At 38.5% G+C, this 20,645-nt stretch overlaps 1 protein-coding gene across 9 annotated transcripts in view; it reads right to left on the bottom strand.

Moving 5' to 3' along the window:
• Positions 1–735: 735 nt before the first annotated feature.
• The window catches only part of PTPN13 (protein tyrosine phosphatase non-receptor type 13), a 126,207-nt gene continuing 106,297 nt past the window's right edge, over positions 736–20,645 (bottom strand). For 8 of the 9 annotated variants that reach the window (XM_076337030.1, XM_076337033.1, XM_076337034.1 and 5 more), the window contains 18 exons: positions 19,044–19,405; positions 18,675–18,849; positions 17,400–17,558; positions 15,456–15,627; positions 15,131–15,341; positions 14,138–14,208; positions 12,428–12,489; positions 11,575–11,731; positions 11,066–11,242; positions 9,688–9,770; positions 8,436–8,491; positions 7,195–7,298; positions 5,892–6,040; positions 5,213–5,303; positions 4,154–4,491; positions 3,359–3,574; positions 2,152–2,214; positions 736–1,168 (listed from right to left, as the gene is read on the bottom strand). In XM_076337030.1, the coding sequence (XP_076193145.1) occupies positions 1,088–1,168; positions 2,152–2,214; positions 3,359–3,574; positions 4,154–4,491; positions 5,213–5,303; positions 5,892–6,040; positions 7,195–7,298; positions 8,436–8,491; positions 9,688–9,770; positions 11,066–11,242; positions 11,575–11,731; positions 12,428–12,489; positions 14,138–14,208; positions 15,131–15,341; positions 15,456–15,627; positions 17,400–17,558; positions 18,675–18,849; positions 19,044–19,405 (2,727 nt within the window). In that variant the 3' untranslated portion in view covers positions 736–1,087. The remainder of the gene's footprint in view (positions 1,169–2,151; positions 2,215–3,358; positions 3,575–4,153; positions 4,492–5,212; positions 5,304–5,891; positions 6,041–7,194; positions 7,299–8,435; positions 8,492–9,687; positions 9,771–11,065; positions 11,243–11,574; positions 11,732–12,427; positions 12,490–14,137; positions 14,209–15,130; positions 15,342–15,455; positions 15,628–17,399; positions 17,559–18,674; positions 18,850–19,043; positions 19,406–20,645) is intronic. The other variant, XM_076337028.1, reaches the window with a different exon arrangement.

Raw genomic sequence — 20,645 nt, 5'->3', positions numbered from 1 at the left:
TGCCATAGCATCCAAGCGCAAACACACCCAAAAAAATGTGATACGGGTCTCAATGCCCAGGTATACTGAAAAACAAGGAGGGAAGGAAAATATCCTCTTCCTTTCACCATAGTGTAGAAACTCTCCAGAAAGGAACCCACAGCTCTGCAGGTTTTTTTCAAACAGACACTGAAGAACAGAAGGACACTGAAAATTTAAAACATGCACAGCCCTTTTGTTGCAAATTTCTTAAGTAGTGCAGCAACCACAATGAAGGATGCAATGCAAGGCCAAGAAAAATCAGTCACGAGGACACAAAAATACCCAGACCCACTGATCAGTGTACTTTAGGTATATTTTTTATTTACAGAGTGGAGATGCCTAATCAGTTATAAGGTTAGACACCTGATAATTCAGCTTTTTTTGTAAAAGTATATAAATATATACATGAAACTCTATGAAGTAAACATTATTACTTGTGATACTTACAGTAAACATTCACTACTATCCTTATGCTAACAGGCATCTCTTAAAGCTTAAATGATGATTTCAAGATACCCTCTATAAAATAGCTGTAACTGTACTAAAAGGGCAAAAATTCTGTGCCATAAACAAGCTTTTAAAAGAGACTAGTAAAATGTCTTTGTAATAAAGTTTGCCAGGGTAAAAATACTGCTTCATCCCTCCCACTCCCCAACCCCATAAGAAACAAATACCCCAAAACAGTTGCAGAACTGCAGGAAGTATTTTAAGATTACTTTTTTCTTCTTTACTTTTTTTTTTTTTAAATTAAAATATTTTTATTTCAGTATTTTATCACATATTAAGGAAGCTGCAAAAAATGCAGCTTTATTAAATATTATTTACTGTTATACAAAAATCTCACATATGTGTCCATGGGGCTGAAGACATTAGTGGTACTGTATGAGCTATCCCTTTTCCTTGTAACTATATACCTTATTTGGAATGATGGAGAGACTTTATAGAAAAGACATTTGACAGCAACTGAAGAAAGGGACTGGAAAACTATTGGCAGAACAAAGAAATCATGTGAGAGCCTCTAGACCTCCTTGCTTCCTTATTTTAAAAGCAATTCTGCTTCAGTATTTCATTTGCCTCTCTGTTGTTCTTCATGTTGGAGATGATTCAGGACATAAAGGACAACTTGATAGCAGAAAATGTACTGATCCTGAAAGGGAAAGGAAATCACAGAACATGTGAAAAATGCTTGCATCACCTAAGCAATTCACTCTCACCTGCACTTCACAGGTGCACGGCACTTGATTTCAATACTATATTTTAGTGCACAGTGGAGAAATACGCAACCTCAACTTAAAACAAATACAGGCACTCCCCTGCCACTAAAGATATATTTTTATATGGGACAGTTATCCTCCTTTCACACCAAAACCACTTCAAGCAGAGTAAGTACTTTACATAAGTAGAAACAAAGACAGCAAGTGAATTTCAGGGTCTTGCATCAATGCCAACTAATACAGAACTTAGATGACAGTGCAACTTCTTATCTTAATCTCAGTGATACAGGTGTGGGGGCTAATACATGTTTTGGGGTGTGAGGTGAAGCTGATAGTTTTGTGGTTTGGTGGTTTTTTTTCTTTCTTTTTTTTTTTAAACTGATTTGACAATTCCTTCACATTCAAAGAAAAAGTGCAGATTTTAACAAGACCTTGTGATGTCCATCTCTAAGGTAAAGTTAGTTAGCTCTAGATCTAGATTATTCCTACAACATTCATTTAACTTCTGGTTAAATATCTCCCCAAAGGAGATTTCAAGACATCTCTGGTAGGATCAGTGATCCATAGGAGCTACAGTTAGGTCTTCTCTTCAGTTTATAATGCAATTTTTAGCCAAAAAAGCTGAGGTGATTTTCTCTATAACACATGCTTTTGAAGATGAAAACTCCCAACTTTTTGCTTTTTTTAAAAAACACAGATCAAAACAGCACAGCATGTTAAAAATTGCATGCACTTATAACCGTTAAATATGTACTGCTACTCACTGGTATGCATCTGATTTAATTCTCATGACACAAATGTTGCATTAGAGGGCACAAAGACAATAATTGTGTGCATCACAGAAAGTTTCCTGGCACATCAGAGTTAGAATTCCATTGTCTTTCCTTTAGCGTATACCTGGGGAAGCCAGACTCACCTCTGTCTGAACCATCCCATGCCTCTGCAAACGCATCGTGCGCACCAGGTCTGAGATGTCAAACTACCAAAACAAACAGCAAGTTAAACATTCAAAAAAGACATACATGCATATAAAGGAAACATCCCCAGCATCAAACCAAGGAATCCAACTATGTACATTAAACATTTCGTAGTGAAACAAATAACAATTCACTATAGCCTATGCATGTCTGGCAGATAATCAGCGTGTGCTGTCTCTGGGCAGCATGGATGTGGCCCTCCTACATCAGACACCTTCCTTCTCTTGTTTTCTTTCTCTGTGCACATGGTTTGTTGCTTACTCTTACTGGGAGCTGAGTGTGCAGGAAATAGAGCCCCTTGGTCCAACCTAACAAAACGCTTTTTATTTCCCCAGGTCTATAAAGTTCTAGACATTTAGTGTGTGCTTAGAAACCCCGCTGAGCTAAGCGTGACATAGCTCATCTTCTCTACAAATTCACAAAAAGATTTGCTACACCAGGCCACTGAAGGACATAAACATAAGGAAGCTAGCACCCTCCTGTGGATCACCCTAGAAAGCATATCCCTGGTTGTGCTGGAAAAGTTAATTTACATACCCTCATCTCCAGCTGAGATGTTTGTACACTGAGTTTTTGATTCAGTTGCCTAAACAGATACTCTGGTTGGCTTCTAGCTGCCTTCCAACTGTTCATAGATCTCTGACCGATTGAATGCCACAACTCTCAGCCCTAACGCCTTCTAACATGATAGGTCCACTGAGTACATCCAGCCAGGTAAGGCAGGCATTTTAACTTCTCTTTCAATTGCCCGAGTCATCATGGCAACACACTGTTGTTCCCAAGGCCTAAGCCAGAAGTCTGCTACGGTAGAAGATGTCCTTGCAACATATCCTAGAACGGTCTCAAGTGGCACCTAACAATGTTGGATTGCTGAGGTGTCAACAAACAGGACACTTAACAAGATTCCCTGAGATAACCCAAGAACCAGATGTTAGAGCTCTTCCCCCCCCTCCCCCCCCATCATCAATAAAGAAACATTTCACAGGTACTGCTGTTTTACACCCTGATTTATGTTACATTAAGACATGGCCAGCATGCTACTCTCAAAAAGCATGGCATATTCTTTATAAACAATTGGATAGATCCAATGGAACACATTTCCTGCAAGTCAAAAGCACAGCTTAGCCCATCCTCTTGGGTACTCACGTCGAGGTCTCTGCTGATTAACCCTAGAACAACATCTATACAAATAAGAGTCCCCGATCGTCCAATGCCTGCACTGCAGTGAGTTATGATAGGTCCTGATTTGTGGACATGCCGCATGTAGGAGATAAAAGTAAGCAGGTCATCTGGTTGAGAAGGGGTGTCATGGTCAGGCCAGGCGATGAAGTTCAGATGAGAAATGTGCCGTACTTCACCTGTCTGAGGTTTAAAAACAACAACAACAAAATGTAACACATGGGAAGAATAAAAAGACAAAAGGTAAGTTCCCAAAGGAAACAGTCTCAGAAGAGAGGGATAAGGAAATAGTCTCAGAAGAGAGGGATTTGCCCAATGAAGGTGGTTTGTAATTTGATAAAACAAGAGAAACAATGAGCTAAACTGAAAATAACTAGCAAGTAATTGAATAGTATAAGGTTCACTGTGCAGACTGAGCTGATCACACAGAAGAATGAACCAGCCAGACTGAGTTATTAGTGAATTTCATATCCCTATATATGTTTCTGTGGCCAAAGGCACTTAGGGAGTCAAAATTTAGAGTCTCATTAGCATAATTAAATCATCTCCTGGCCCAACTGCTTTCTCCTATAAAGGTCACAAAGTAGCACAAGCTGCAACGAGGAAGAGTTGCCCAGTAATGATCACTGGGCAAAGAGGAGAAGCCCCGGGTTACCTCTTGATGTAGACATTGCGATTGAAAGCAGGCAAGCCAGCAGTATGAGGATAAAAATGCCAACACTCAGAAAAAAGTTCTCAGCATGCAGAATTAGAGTCACTTACCTGAATCTCTTCTAGCTCCAGCACTCTAATAATAAAGCCCTTCAGCTGCTGGAGTCTTACAAGAGCAAGCCGTAGTCTATCATTTATCATGGTGGTTTTATTGAGTACATCTGGCCAGTAACGCTGGCATTTTATCTTTTCTCCTTCAACCTCCTGAGTCATCATGGCAATCACAGTACAGTTTTGCTCCCAAACCATTTGCCAGAAATCTGCTACAGTAGTAGGGAGAGGTCCTTGACATGCAATGTAAACAAACTCTTCATTCCCCACTGGCATGCGAATGAAGCTGGCATTGATGTATCCACCTTCAATCCCAAGAGGTACTCTAGTGGTATCATCTGCAATCCCCACACAACAAAAATACCTCAGTGTTATGTGTACACATAATTAGACCTTCACAGAATAGAGATGCTGAGCCTTACACACTCACATAGTACTTATCTCCACAGATGCTTCCAGATCTTCTTAAAAAAAACATAGATCACTACAATACTTGCTTTAGGATACTAATCAGTACTTCTCTTTGAATAAAGAAAGAGATGGCTAGGGGAGAAATCTAAATCAGCAGACAGGCAGGATACGCGATTTGAACTACAGCACCTCTGAAACTGAAGTTGAATACTTCTCACTCAGAACTAACCTTTGTCAGTTCTCACTTCTCTGCACATTTCCCACCTAACAAACACAATTTTGTTGCAGGAAATTTACTGACAATAGTATATATGTCTGTTTTTCCACTTTTACATGGGTACAACTGAAAAAATCTTGTCTGGCTCCATACATGTATCTCATTTAGGACACAGGATCTGCTGAAACAACTGAAGAATCTGTGAACATCCATCCCTATCTACTACAGTAGTCTATTGTTCACCAATCTTAAATTGCTTTATAAATGCTTGCTTTAAATGTGTAGAAAATGAGTGGCAGATTTATTTTTTTCCCTATTCAGTAGCAGAACTAGGATTGGGAATCAAACCATCCCACTTCTGATCCAATTCATCTGACCATACAGGTGGAGACAAACTATAAACAGTGAACTTCAGATTAGTTAGGACTTACAAGGAAGTATGTTTTTATATCTGTTCTTTTTCCTATTCTCCTTTGCTTGTCCAATCAAACACTGATCCAAAGGTTTTAACTCCTGAAGGTTCTGTAAAGAAGCGATTACATGTGCATTAGAAAGTGTTGAATGTAACAAGTGTTAAGAGCAGTTACGTAATCAAGTCTTTAACAGACAGAATCATTAAAAAAAATCCTAATGCGGATATGCAAAATAACCCAGTCACAGGAAGGAATCTAATTCCACATAGCTAAGAAAATGAAACAAAATAAAAACTCCTATTATCCAGTAAATATTGTATCTCATTCTCCCAAAAAAGAAAACATGTAACATGGTTGACTTAAGACTTTGGAAAGGCTGTTTTTACATTCTGCAGCTAGATTTCACAGCCTTTATTTACCTTGTCTATGCCTGTTAACGTCATATTCACTTGGTAATTTACCAGAAGTAAGAATGATGTAAACACACTTTGGAATTGAATTCCTGGTTCAAACTAATCTTATCTCTCAGCAGCTAGTGGGGGGAAGGGAGAGAAGTCTTTGGTAGAAGTTGTCTTTTCATCCCTTTAGAGCTGCAAATTAAAGAGCTGTGGTATTTAAGGCAGTGATGAACCAGCCATTCTATTTCTAACTGTTTCATACTAGAAAAAAGGACTTTAAAGGACAAATAGTTACTCACTTCAATCTCTTTAGAAGGGACTCCCTGTTCCAGCAATCCACGCAACATCCTGATCACTGACTTCAATTTGGCTCCTGAGTACTTGCCTCCAGGGAGCACATTCACAGTAGGGAGTGCAGAGATCTCTTCATTTGTCACTAAAGGGAAATCTAGGAGAACAAGAAGACTGATTGATATAAATATAAATAAATAGCTAAAACCATGGAAACTTAAACTGTAGTGCAATGTTTGATTTCCTTGTTGCTCTTCACCACTGTACTACCTGTTTTCTCTAGAATGTCTCCATACACCAAAGAGAACACACAGATGTCCTCTCAGTTTGACAGGCAAAACCAAATTAACTCACAAAACCAGTATGAGGTAAAATCAGCTTTGATGAATCCAGGAATCAAAAGGAGTATTTTCCTGAACTTCCAATAAATACACTGAAAGAAACTTCAAATACATTTTAAACGTAAGTTCTTCACATAGTAACCTACAAAATTGATGAATGCACACAGGAATGAATTCAGAACTCTCCACTTAAACATTACAGCCTGTGACTTCATTTTAGCATTTACACTCAACACATCTTTCAAGTGGTAATCGTAAGACGTGTTAAGTACATCTTTTTTTCCAATAAAGCTTGCTTTCTATCAGGCCTTCAGTGTTTCTCTGAAGCACAACAAAATTAATAAACCAAGAGTCTCTCTGGTATTGCAATTAAAAGTGTCCTAAATCTACTAATTTAGTCTAAAGGTTTGCACGGGTTATCCTTTTTTCTTCTAATGAATGCAGACAAAAGGCTGCTGTATATGAATTTCAGGAACTGACATTTCTAATGCTATCTCAAAAAGTAAAGACTAGATTCTGCCAAATGCATCAAACTGAGTAGTGTTCCACTCTGCCACGTTGAGCAGCAGTGGAAGAATGAGGGTCAAGATAAAGAAAAAATACTGCCTAATTTGAGCATGGAGTAGCCGGTATGTGAAGCACATAATATATCAATCTGATCATGGTCAAACATCTATACTGTTACAGCTTTTGTCAGACAGATACTATGGAAGAAAGCATCTCAGCTGGTTTCAACTCTACTACAACTATAGGCGCAACATTGCCAATACTTGTTCCTATTAACTCTCACATATTTATTACACAAAGCTGTAAAGATCCTTTCCAGTGGGTTGCTGAGCCGTTAGATTTCCCATTATACCTGTCATTACACCCTCAAAACACATCTAGGACATTTTAAAATTAACTTCTGACATTTTGTCTATTTAATGCAATCCTCAGTTTTCCACTGATTATTTGTTAAAGTTCTTGCCTTTATTTACACGTTCCTGGCTGACTGATTCAATCGGCAGTTCATCACTTCCCCATGTGATTTCATCTTCATCTGCTTGGCTCAAGGGAGGTTGTGGAGGAGATCTGTAAGAGGACAAGGTATGGAAGTAAGAAAGAACAACTAGAAATAACACACACATTTGCAATCTAATAAAAAATCGCCAGAAAGTAATTTATAGCTACAAGTATTTCTGGACTGGATCTATACCAGTAATCTCAAAAAACCACAGGTTTTTTCCTTTTTTTTTTTTTTTTTTTTCCTTCAAAATCCCCAGCGGGGATTTGAAAAAGGTAACAGTGGAAAAAGAGCCAGGAAGACATGAATCTAGTAATAACTATCACTGCAATTACTTTTCAGAGGCTAAGCAGTCAAAAACATCCAATAGCAAATTTGTATCATTCACATAATTCACTACCTATACACTAGAATATCTATTTTCAATTGCAAGTTTTCTAACTTTGTTGAAGATGGTCATAAATGTATTAAGTATTTCAGGTCATAAGGTTGCTGCTTGTGCCAAGTCTCAACCCAAAATTTCCCAGAAACTTAATCAAAACATAAAAAGAAGTATATACACTTTGACTGAAGCTTCACTTAGACTAAGGACTAAAATTATTTCACAAAGAAAAACCATCTTGGGAATTTCCAAAATTCAAGGTGGCTCAAAGGGACAGCTAGTACCTTGGCCAGGTGTATCCTTTGTTTTCCATGTAAAAAAACAAAAAAAAAGCCCCAAGCACCAAAATGGGAACAGATGGACCAGTGGAACTATACGGTTTAATTTCTGTGCTCTAAAACCAGAAGAAGTAACATTAATGAAGCTTGTAAAGATTCAAACTGAAGACAGCATTGTTTGAACGTTTTCTTCACATGCAAGTACCAAATCATTAGTACAATGCAAATTAAGTTATTTGGAGCCATTTGAACACAGCCCAATTACTTGTTATAACCACATATCAAAGGAATAAATAAAACTAGGGCATAGTAAACCACATAAAGTTGACTAGTATTCAGGCAAATTATAACCTTGTAAATAACAAGAATAGACAGAGAGCAGTTCAACAAGACACTGCACAGATATTTTATTGGGTTTGTTTTGGTTTGAGGTGGGGTTTTTGTTGTTTTGGTTTTTTTTTTCCCCTCTCATTATAACATATCCCTCTTCAGAGTTTCAGACTTCACAGGTTTGCTTTCAAGCAACACTAGAAAAGAAATCTTACCTTTCTGGCATAGCTTTTACTTCACAACAGTCTTCACAGCCATTTACATGTGTTGGCTAGTGGAAGAAATATTTCAAAACACATTAAAGGACGTAGTTATAACACTTACCCACTGTAAATTTTAACCAATTAACAATTACATGGACTATTTCTGAAGGGTACTAAGTTCAAAGCAGCACATAATGAAAGACTTTGCTCTTTTAAACATCTCATTAACCCAAAATAACAGAGGACAAGAACACTGAGCACCTGGAAAGAGGCTCTACTGTAACAAGGTCAAAAAGCTATCTTAAAATCATTCCTGACTCACAGCAGCAGTAGAGCCAGCTAAATTTTCTCCAGTTGACTTTTTTTGTTTCTAATACTTAAAACCCCTTTATGATGTGTTTGATAGTGAAAACTTCTGCCTCCTGTCAAGCCACCATTCCTATATAGAACAGAACAGGGCTTTACCACTAAATGACAGGTACTCCTATATACGCCTTCCTCAACAGACAATGAAGACTCGGCAGAGAAGGCAGCATTTCGATCCTCCTTTCAAGAAAAACTCTACAAAACCATTTATACTTATTAGGCCAACTTGTAAGTTTCCACTACCATACTCAGAGAATTTTACTTGTGGATCTCCTAGAGCACACCGACACAGAGCCAGATTCCCAATTTGACTCTCAGCTCTACTAACTGGACAGAAAACTGCAACAGCCAGCATGTGCTGGATAGACAGAGTTCTGCTGATTTGAACTACGAGACAAAACCTGGGCATCTAGTGACTGCTGTAAAACAGGACATACGATAATGTAGGGTAAACCACATATAGAAGTTATTCAAGTTAATGAACGTATCCTAGCAAAAAGTAGGAGGAAAAGAAATCTCAAATTTACATTTTGGACAGTTAAGTCTACACAGCATTCATTGTGACTGCTTCCCTTCTCTGAGTAGGAATCAAGGAAATCTTTTAGATTAAATGCCTGAGGTAACATTAACAAGGTAGTTTATTATCGCCCTTTTTGAAAAAAAGCTGTTGGGCTTTATATGAGAAACAGTGTAAAATAACTTTATGCTTTGTTCTCTTATATAGTTAATTTATGATAATCATACACTATTTAAAAAAAATAAAGCTTTGTACACCATTTACAGCTACTACTGACAAACATGTTTTCATTTAAAAGCCATGTAAAGTTATTTCCACAAGTTCTAAGCCAATAAGGAAAATAATAAATTGAAAGAGTCTGCCAGCTTCTTGCCATCCCACCTCTGAAAAATCTTCAGGTAAAGATGACCCATCACAGTCTGTGTCTTCAGACTTATCTTCTGTCAGCTTTCCATTCATCTCTACTGGAACAGGAAAATCACAAGATACAGCACAAACACAGCAAAAGATGCCCAGGAGTCACCTTCTCACAGATATCAATCCTGTTACACCTGTCTGGCACTACACAGGGAATACAGATGTCAGAATAACCAAGGAACATCTTTTAAGTCCCTTTGCTACCAGTGTGTTGGAAAAGAGGTCTTACTGTATAGAATAATCAGACTTTAGGCTTCTTTCTTTTTGAACTGGAACTGCTGTCATTGCATATGAGGCTGTTTGCATAGCTAACAGAGTATCTGTGCCACAGCATAATGGATGGACAGACTAGTGCTAGTAAGTTATCAGATTCCCACGTCAATAGTGTTTCTGCAATTCAGTTACATTTAGACCAACAGTAGGTCTACACCGGGATTCTACTTGCTCTTTGTATTAACAAGACCTAATTAAGATGGGCCAGATAAAATCTGACTTGTATCTGTCTGCTACATAGTTCTCGGCTGCTGTATCTTATGGATTCAATTAATCTTCAGTTGCAAAGGCCAGATCCTAGCTACAAGGAATTGGAAGTAGTGGAGCTCCAATGATATTCCTCACTGATTTCTAACGTAATGACCAATGACAATAAACCAACGAACTTGAAGAGCAGCAAAAGAGCTGAAATAATTATAATTTTGGAAGGTATATCTTGAGTTCTAGAAGGAACCTCTACAGGAGTAGCAAGCATCTTGCTTGACCTATTGGAGCATACATACATAGTGTGACACCACAAAGGAACTACAAATCCTACTCCACACTAAATTTCAGTTAATAACAACGGGAGCTGAGGAGATGGAATGAAGGAAAAGAAAGGTGTACAGACAGAAGCAGGTACTGAAAAAAATAGTTTTTCTATAAGAGACAAAGCAGGTTGGCAAATTGTTTGGTTTTGAGAGATCTCAACACATTTCCCTGTTGTGCAATCTGCAATCAATGAAATGTTGAAATGCTGAGGCTGGTGATACAATCACCAGCATGATTGTAGCTGCAGAACCAGGTACCTAAACAACATGAATTCCACTCAAAAGACAATTCCAGAATGGGATTAATTTTCCCAGATTAGAGCAAAATCCAGATTTATCAAACCAGAACTTGACTTATTAAATTGCATCTGAGGTTCACTGGAATCAGCAACCATTTGTCTGTGTTCTTCTTGGGAAACTTTCAGTTCACACATGAATTCAGTGTCAACTCTTCCTCTTGCCAAATCAATTGCTTACTTGGCACCTTGTTTCAAGAAGTATTTTGCTGTTAACGATATGCTTTTTTAATGCCTCTTTACCTGGTGGGTGATCTTCTGATGCAGCCTTCTTGAGATGTAGAAGACTCTGAGCCTCTGAAGTTGCGTTATTACGATTTAAGAGGTTCTGGGCTTCCTCATCTACAACATCCAACAGATACTGGACAACTTCATTGTGATCATCCTCATCATAATACTCATCATCTGGAACCTCTGTTTCTAAAGAGAAATAGTATAAAATCACAAGTTTTCCCAATATAGGATGTTTTTGGGGAAAAAAGAATATTAAAGGGGCAGACACCATGGCGTTATTTCTAGCTGTTATCATGGCTTTCCTTAATTTCTCTCTAACACAGAATCCAATTTCCATAAATCTACTTCCAACATCAACTAATTCCTCTAAAGCAGAGCACACAACTTAGAGATGATCTTCTAAAATTGACTGCCAGCCTAACATTGACTTATTTCAGCCTATTCAACAATGTCTTGATTCTCTTGTACTTGTACACTAAAGACTGAATAATGCTGTCCCCCATCTCACCAGCTCTTACCTGATTTGTCACTGTGTTTAGAAAAATCTGAGATCTGATTGGTAAAGCCAAGAGAAGGTGCATCTCCAGATCCTGAGAGAATCATTAGTCCTTTTGTGTGATGGATATTGTTTTCTGTATTTGCCTGCGAAGGCCCTAGGATGCCATTGCCATTTATCTAAGAAAGTGAAGAACAGTACAAATTAACTCCTAAGGCATCTCGCAGTTTGTTGAAGCAGCAAGCAAGTCTTAAGAAGTTCACCACTCTACTTAGCAACAAATAAAAAACCCTATTCATATCATATTCTCATCTGAGATAGCTGGGTGATGGGTGGGCAGTTTTTAGGTGTGTTAGAAGTTTCACATGAAAAGAGCAAATAAAAAAAATTTTAAAGCAACTAAGAAAAAAACCCCACATGGTGATGAAGAAGCAACTACTACAAGAGAACACATAGTAGTATTTAATGTTATTATAACCTCTATAAAACATATGCAGGCTTCAATACTTTTGGTCCCACAACACATCATTTCTCAGAAAAAACAAAGGGTGAAAAAAGAAAGAAAACCATCTAGTAAATGTAATATGCAAACATCTGCAGAAACTGTGAACAGAATGGAGTTTTATGGATTGTAGCCTTGCATCCTTCTCATAAGACCATTTGTCTTTTGATAAAGCAGTCCCAAAGAAAGAGAAGATCTATTTAAAAAACTTGCATATTTATTATGATCTCTGCTTATTCACATCAACTGACAATAGTGGGTTTGCATACTTTCATTAATGGATTGTTTAATTTATTTATTTATTTTAAAAATGTGTGTAAAGTAGATCCTTTTCTCTGGTTAATGATAATAGGCACAATAGAGGAATATTTACCTTGGGCCCATAAGCATCAGTTGTCTTTTTTGTTTTATCACAGGGATCACCACAGGAACAGCCTAAACAAAAATGGGAAAAAACAACAACTTTACAGGAACTTTTTCACAGAAATTAAATTAGCCCACATCAATTATTTTTGTAAAAGAAACAAGGTATTTAATATTATGTTATGAAATGAGTAACATTTCTGCCTGCCTGGTTACTGGGCCTTGCCAAACTTACGTCTGATGGACTATACTTTATAGTGGCTTTTTGAATGTTACATTCAATGGGATCAGAAGGCATGAATGCCAACACAAGTAACCAACTCTAAGCAAAGAGAAATGTTGATAAATAGCTTAACAACATACAGTGGAAACGCACCTTTGGGAAACAGGGCATGAGTCCCTTTCTCTTGAAATGTGCTAAATACAACCCCACAATCACCTGTCACTAACTTTTTTTTTTTAAAAATAAAAATCATCTGACATCTGGGTCCTTGTTCAAAGGTACCTTTCCCTTCTTCGTAAAAAGGAGAGTCATACTATGATATCAGAGACCACCGCCTACCCTAGACATCCCATTACTAGTATAATAAAGGAGACAAAGTGGAACCAGTAGATGTTATATACCTAGCTACTAGTGAAGCTCTGGATTTGCATATACATTACGCTTTTACAAACAAAGAAACTTGTAGATGAAATAACTGAAGGCTAAGAGTAACCTTATATCTTGTTGTGAACCTATGCATGACAAGTCATCTACAGGAAGGGAGTTTTAAGTGGGGTCTTCCAAGATTTGGTTACAGGGCTTGTTCCTAATGAATATTTGACTAAGTTTTTTGAAACAAAACATGTAGCATACTTGGAAAACGTGAGCAACACTAAACTGCAAGAGTTGAAATAATTTCATAAGGCAAGATCAATACTCAAAGTTATCTAGGTACATTAAAGGAAGCATGAAAAACAAGACTACGATGAATCAAGACAAATGTAATGTGCCACATTTCAAAGAAAAAGCAAATGCTTAAGATGGTAAGTAACGGCATAAGCAGTTGCTCTGCACAGAAGCAAATGTAGGTAGTAAAGGATCCTCAGTCTAAGTGAGTGGACAAGGAACTATTTAGCAAAAGGCAGTTAACCTCACTCAGGATGTATTAACAGGAATGCTGTCTACACAACCCTGGAAATAATTCTTCCTGTCTGCTTGGCACTGGTGAGCCTCACCCAATGCTGTGTCTGTGACCGGAAGCCACCACACTTGAAGAGGAAAACAGTGAGATGTAAACAATCTGGAGGGGAGCAATAAAAATTATTTCGGGCTCCTTTGGTCTTGAAAAAGAGAAGACCAATGGGAGACCTGAAGCCCTTTCAAATTAACAAATCGGTATTTTTATGCCTGGTCAGAAGAAACAACAACATGATTATTAATAGCAATTATGATGATGATAATAAATTGATTGATTTTTTAAAACTCTTTGAAAGACTTAGGCTTGATATTAGAATTTCTAAACTACAAGAGAAATGGAATCCTAAAGAGACTATTGTTGAATCTCTTTTCATGGAGCTTTTAAAAGAAAGATCAAGCAAACACCTGCTGGAGCTGATCTCAGTAAGTGGAGTTTAGTGCAGTCACTGGACTAGGATGGTATCTTAAGGCCCGTATAAGTTCCTTCATTTCTATAAACATGTGCATTTCACTTGCAGTAAGTAAGCAAGCAAATCTTACCGTTAGCTTTCATTGGCCATGGATTTGAGCTATCGGGGCTTTTGGATTTTGGAAACACTGCATGACCATCTCTATGAAAAGAAATGTTTACAGAAATTTTTATTAAAAAAATAAGTAACTCATGGTAATCATCAGATATTGATGTAAATATGTACTATCAGTAAAACTGCTAATCATGCTTTCTATTACAACAGTTTTGGAATACTTAAAATATTCAATGAGAGAGATTAAACACTGGTAGTTAGGTTAGTTCCTACTTCAGGGAGCACCGAAGAGTTCATTAGAGCTGGACTTTCCTTCTAGATTCTGACAAAAAGATTTGACTTCGCAGTCTCAGGACTTTGCAACTCCTTCCCCTTCTGGTATAAAACAGATTGGGAAGGAGAAAGGGAGAGAGGAAGCGAAGAACGGCAGGCATGGCTGGAAGACTTCAAAAATGAAGTAAATGTTTCAGTCCCAGGTTTTAGATGTTTCGGTCCCAGGTATTAAAACAGAGTAATCTGAAAAGTTTTTTAGACTGCTGCATTGCCATAAAAGCAGCAGCAGGGATCAGTGAAAATACAGTGGCGCACTAGGATCTGTGCCACAGGGTTTTGACATTCACCAGTGTGCTGGGACATCCATGTGACAGTAGAGCTATTTAAGCATGAAACAACATTTTATCTCCTTTTTATGATTATAGAACCCTCAGTAGCGGTTTTAAGAAAAAGGAGTAATTGTATTTAACCTGTGTCATATTTTGAAAATGGTACTTTGAACACTTGCACTTCAGCCTTGTCTTCCCAAGAAACACAAAGCACAGCAAATACGAAGTACCCTTCTGCTCCACTGCAAATATACAGACCCTTTTTGTGGTGTCAGTCCTCAATGACATGCCACATAGTACCATTCCAGTGAATTAGTTGTCATACCAGGAACTGTTTTACCCATATACTCATACAATCATGCAAGAAAACCAAAAAGTACAGGGAAGCATTTGCTTCCAAAACATACCTGGTTGCTTTGAGCACCACTTTTGGAAGGTATGTTTCCAGCATTCTTTTGGCTTCTTTCAGAGTCATTCCCTGTGTGCTTACTCCATTAATGTAATGGATAATATCTAGTGCATGGAGACTCTCCTCTCTGGCAGCAACCGATTTGGGGAGAATGTCACTAATGTACACAACTTGGTAAAGGCTGTCATGACCTCCTGATAACAACAAACCTTTGCAGGAAAAAAAGCGGGGGGGGGGGGGGGGGGGGAATAATCAAGTTCTTTCTTTGTAACTGAAAGGAAAAATTTTGCTTTAGAGCAAAAAGCAGTATACTTCTGTGTTACCTAGCTCCTCCTTATGGCACGTTAGTGTAATGTCAGGCAGTAAATGAGGCAACACTGGCATCTTAGGTAACTCCAAAACACGCCCTAGCACTAATCTGACAGTCTTTGGAGCAGCGCGGAGAAAGTTTACTGCATCAGTATGACTCATGTTAGTGACATCAATGTCATTAACCTGTAAAAATAAAAGCAACAGATCTCCTTGTTAGGTTCCGAGTAAAACAGTTAGCATTACTGCAGAATCATTTATTATTGTTCCTATTGTTGACATTTGACATTAAAGGACAAAACAATAGATGCTTTATTGACAACAGCTGCAGTTCATCATGCTTACCCAAGGAGACAGGACACATAACTGAACTTTCGCAAGTGAAGAAACAAGTTTACAGTCCAAATGTCAATATATTAAACAATCTGAAGCAGTATATTATTTTACTGTTCCTGTTTAAAAAATTGGAGTGCTGTAACTGCATAGGCCAACACCTGGAAGTCTGACTCACAACCTAATCCAATTCGACCTGTATTTGCCTAACTTTATTAAGGTTTAATAGTATTAAGCAGTGCTTCAGTGTCCTGATCTAGCAATGACACACACACATGCTCTGTGTTATGCACTTCGTCACTATTGCTCACAGTCCCTGTAAGCCTAAATGCAAGTTTTCAGTCGATCAGAAACTAATACTATAAGGGACAGGATGCCATTCAGAGGGACCTCGACAAGCTCGAGAAGTGGGCCTGTGTGAACCTCATGAGGTTCAAAACAAGGCCAAGTGCAAGGTCCTGCACCCCCAGTATCAATACAGGCTGGAGGATGAAGGGATTGAGAGCAGCCCTGCCGAGAAGGACTTGGGGGTACTGGTGGATGAAAAACTGGATGTGAGCCGACAATGTGCACTCGCAGCCCAGAAGGCCAACCGTATCCTGGGCTGCATCAAAAGAAGCGTGGCCAGTAGGTCAAGGGAGGTGATTCTGCCCCTCTACTCTGCTCTGGTGAGACCCCACCTGGAGTACTGCGTCCAGCTCTGGAGTCCTCAGCACAGGAAAGACATGGACCTGTTGGAGCGGGTCCAGAGGATGGCCACAAAAATGATCAGAGGGATGGAACACCTCTCCTATGAAGAAAGGCTGAGAGAGTTGGGATTGTTTAGCCTGGAGAAGAGAAGGCTTTGGGGAGACCTTATTGCAGCCTTTCAATACTTAAAGGGGGCTTATAAGAAAGATGGGGACAGACTTTTTAGTAGGGCCTGTTGAGCTAGGACAAGGGGGAATGGTTTTAAACTAAAAGAGAGTAGATTCACACTGGATATAAGGAAGAAATTTTTTATGTTAAGGGTGGTGAAGCACTGGAACAGATTGCCCAGAGAGGTGGTGGATGCCCCATCCCTGGAAACATTCCAGGTCAGGTTGGACGGGGCTCTGAGCAACCTGATCTAGTTGAAGATGTCCCTGCCCAGGGCTGGGGGGTTGGACTAGATGACCTTTAGAGGTCCCTTCCAACCCAAACTATTCCACGATTCTGTGATGAACATCTGTACTACGTATGTATGTGGTAAACTCTTCCACAGCACATCTCTTAAAATTTATTTCCTAACAATATGCTAGCCATAGATGTATTTGACCAACAACTCCTCCACATATTTGAGCAACCATCTTATTTAATCAATGAATGCTTTTCTCTTTAAACCATTTTTTGCCATCATGAATAGTGGCTGCACACATGCCTAGCTGTGGGACATACCGTAACTCCCTTCAGCAATCTTCTCATATGTTTTCATACTTGTATTTCTTTTGTCCAAGTGCTATCAAATTATGTCTCTCAGAAGGTGCATGCTTTTGTTCCTTAACCACATTTACTTTGGCCCACAACAGAGTTTGCCTTTTTTTTTTTTTGGCTCAAAGTTGTCCTTTTCATGCAATCCCTTTATCTGAAAACATTAATTCTCTCACTTTTATCAGTCGGTCTCCAGGTCGTAGTCTCCCATCACTTTTGGCAGGATCCTGAACAATGTCATGAATGTAGCAGCCAACGTTATCATTACCTTTGGTCACTGTAAAACCCAGACTACCCTTTTCTGACTTTGTCATAGTGACTTGGAGCTCTGCTTCCTAGGGGAAGAAAATAGCACTTTACAACACAAACAGAAGCAATTTGAATACTTTACTGAATTTAAGACAGTTAGAAATAGACAACTGATTTACCTATTGGTTTAAGTGGAACACAAGCCTGGACAGTACCAAGACATGTGTCTTAGCAGGCTCAGCTTAGCTGCTTCAAGTAAGTACCTCTAATGAATTCAGATGGACTACTGTTTTGCATGGAGCTAACCTTGGGCCAAAGGCCTATGATCTAAACAAAATTGTGAAGGCACATGCCAAAACCGACACCTTACTTTACCTTCAACTAGCTGCCATATATAAAAAAGGCTCTGTATTTTTCAAGTAAGACAACACATCAGGAATTATTCAACTGAAGAAAGTAGGTGAAAAAGTAGAAAGTAGACCTGAAAGACCCTCACACAACTGAGACATATCAAGGCTCAATTTTCATTTTTTTCAATCTGTGAATAGATTATGTGAGGATATGGAAGCAGAAGTCCCTTCTGATACACAACGTATTTCTGGGGTGGCAAGAAGCTATCTCAGAAGAGTCTCAAAAATATGCTGCATTTTGCAGCAGACCAGAAAGTCTTTGGGATTCAGATAGAAATGCAGCAAAGAACAGGGTCTCCTGATGTCCCTGCTGCCCCGATTTACCCTCTGATCTCTGAACAGCCACACAGAAAACTAACAGGGCAGAAGCAAGACATTTGCCATTTAAGCTTCACCTGAGTACATGGTTTAAAGGTAGGTAAATATTTAATGCCATGTTTTCCAGGCTGAAATGACACACAAAATAGATGTATACACATCTACTTATGTACACATGGATGCCTCCACATTCACAGAGGGAAATGTATCAAATCCTCAAGAGCCCGGAGAGAAAATGCCTGTAGACATTTGTATGAGCAGCTGCAGTTCACTGGTTACAAATGGCACATGTATGTGTGCCATTTATAAGGCACACACCCAAGTTAGTGCAAGTATAACCCACAACTATCCCATTTGTAAATTAATATGCCTAACTTCTATCCAGTCACTCCCAATACCACGGCTAAAACAACTTCCAGTTGGCCACAGAATTAGGTACATTTATGCTACTGAAAGACAGAAATAGTAAATTACTGGCTCATATTCTTCAGCATTTTTTTCCAACTGGCTGAGTAATGAATCCATTCCTCCCAGGTGTGGAGTCAGCTCAGAAGCAGGAGTAGCATAACAGTCATTTATTAAAATGGATGTGGTAACATCAGGAACAGTTCTACAGGTTGGGATCAATGGCAAATCCAATGGCAGATTACTACAGATAAACAAGCAAAAAACAAGGATCAGGTTGTACAACATGGCTGTCACCCATAAATTAATATATGGACCAATATTGACATTATGCAGATCTAAAAAGCAAAACAAAAAAATATTTCTATGAATAGGTCCAATAAACTATTTTTGTAAACATAATCTGCAATATTACGAGGATCATTATAAACAGCATACCTGTCCTCAAGCTCTGACTTGCTAGGAGCCTCTTGATCAGGATATAAGATGGTGCAAACAGCCTCCTCCTGACCACTGTGTGCCTCGTACTGACTATGTGCCTGTGTCACAGCTTCATCTGAAGTTTGGTATAGCGCAGAACTCCAGCCAAGGCCCACTTGTGCTGGCGAGTCTATCACCTCCTCATCACCACTCCTGCTGCTGTCACTGTAGCTGTCTCTTCTAGAGGGAGATTTTAGCCTTTTCTTGCTCAGATCAGTAGTTTCATTTTCATCTGAGCTGTCACCTTGTTCTCCATTTGATGGACCAGAAACTTCTCTGCTGACATCTGGAAATACTTGTTGGGGTGAATGGATGGGAGTCTACGGAGAGCAAGGACATTTAATTCATCAAACTCCAGTTTTGATGACAAAAGAAAGTTGCAAAGACTGCATAAAATTATCAAAAGCAGTTAGTCAGTGGCTCCTTCCATTTAGATGTTGCCTTGACTGTGTAAATGTATCATAGCACAGTTTCACCAAGTTCAACGCAACTTGGCCAAGACAAAGTGTGCAAGACTTTGAAACATATACTGCTAAAGAACTGCAAATTCATCTAAGGAAAACAAATATACTCTTGGCTTTAGTCTCTGAGAGCCTACTGACAGATGCCTTTAAGCTATGCCCAGCAGTCATCTAGGCAATTACCATGAAATCCCTTCCAACCGGAACACACTGCTGACACTTACAGTGCAACTGAAGTCAAACTAATCTCACACAGGAGGGAAACAGAGAAGCTTTCAAGCAAAAAACAACATAACAGACTACAAAAACAATGATAATCTACACCAAATGGAGACTGTTCAGCCAAATTATTAACTCCCATGAGAATGAAGAAAAGTTTTGCCAATAATCACATATTCCCAAGAATGATGTCAGCTAGCAGACACACAAAGTTTAAAAGCTTCATATATGCTTTTATGGCCAAGTTCTTGTGTTCATGAACACACCGATCTGTGATAATGTAATAAACAAAAACTGTCATTTGTTTATTGGTTTTTCTCTTAATATATGCGCTGTTTTATTAAAGTTATTCCATACTACAAACCGGTTCATTACAGGACTAGTTATTTGTATTATTAGTTTGTTCAGTTGCTTATCTCTTACCCTAATTTTAATTTCACTTAAATTTGTATTTGTACATTTAAGTTTCTGTCATCAGACTTGAGTATTATGAAAAGCCTACTTTTCACGCAAATTCCCCTCTACATTCTCTTTTACTGAAACACATAATTTCCACTTCTTCCAAGTATCCTAAAATGGCCTTCTGTTCTTTTGATTTACTTAGTGGAGCATTTTGAAAATATTCTTTGGGACACCGCTAATTTCCAGTAAGTAAATATGGCAATCTTTTCCCTGGTTTTACATGCATCAAAACCAGACAAATTGGTGTTTTGCAGAATATTCTTCACAAACATTACAGAAATATCCAATTTCTATTTGAGATCAACTTCAAACCACTGGGCTGCAAAGAAACCCCTGCCACAGAAACAATGTATTAAACCAATTTCCAACGTCTTAAGCCACAAAATGGAGGGGAAAAAAGTAATTATTAAAGCCCTGC

The sequence above is a fragment of the Aptenodytes patagonicus genome, chromosome 4 (assembly GCF_965638725.1).
Source record: "Aptenodytes patagonicus chromosome 4, bAptPat1.pri.cur, whole genome shotgun sequence".
In the NCBI taxonomy this organism is placed as follows: domain Eukaryota; kingdom Metazoa; phylum Chordata; class Aves; order Sphenisciformes; family Spheniscidae; genus Aptenodytes; species Aptenodytes patagonicus.
The sequence above is the reverse complement of the archived record's forward strand: the minus strand, read 5'-3'. Positions and strand labels throughout refer to the sequence as shown.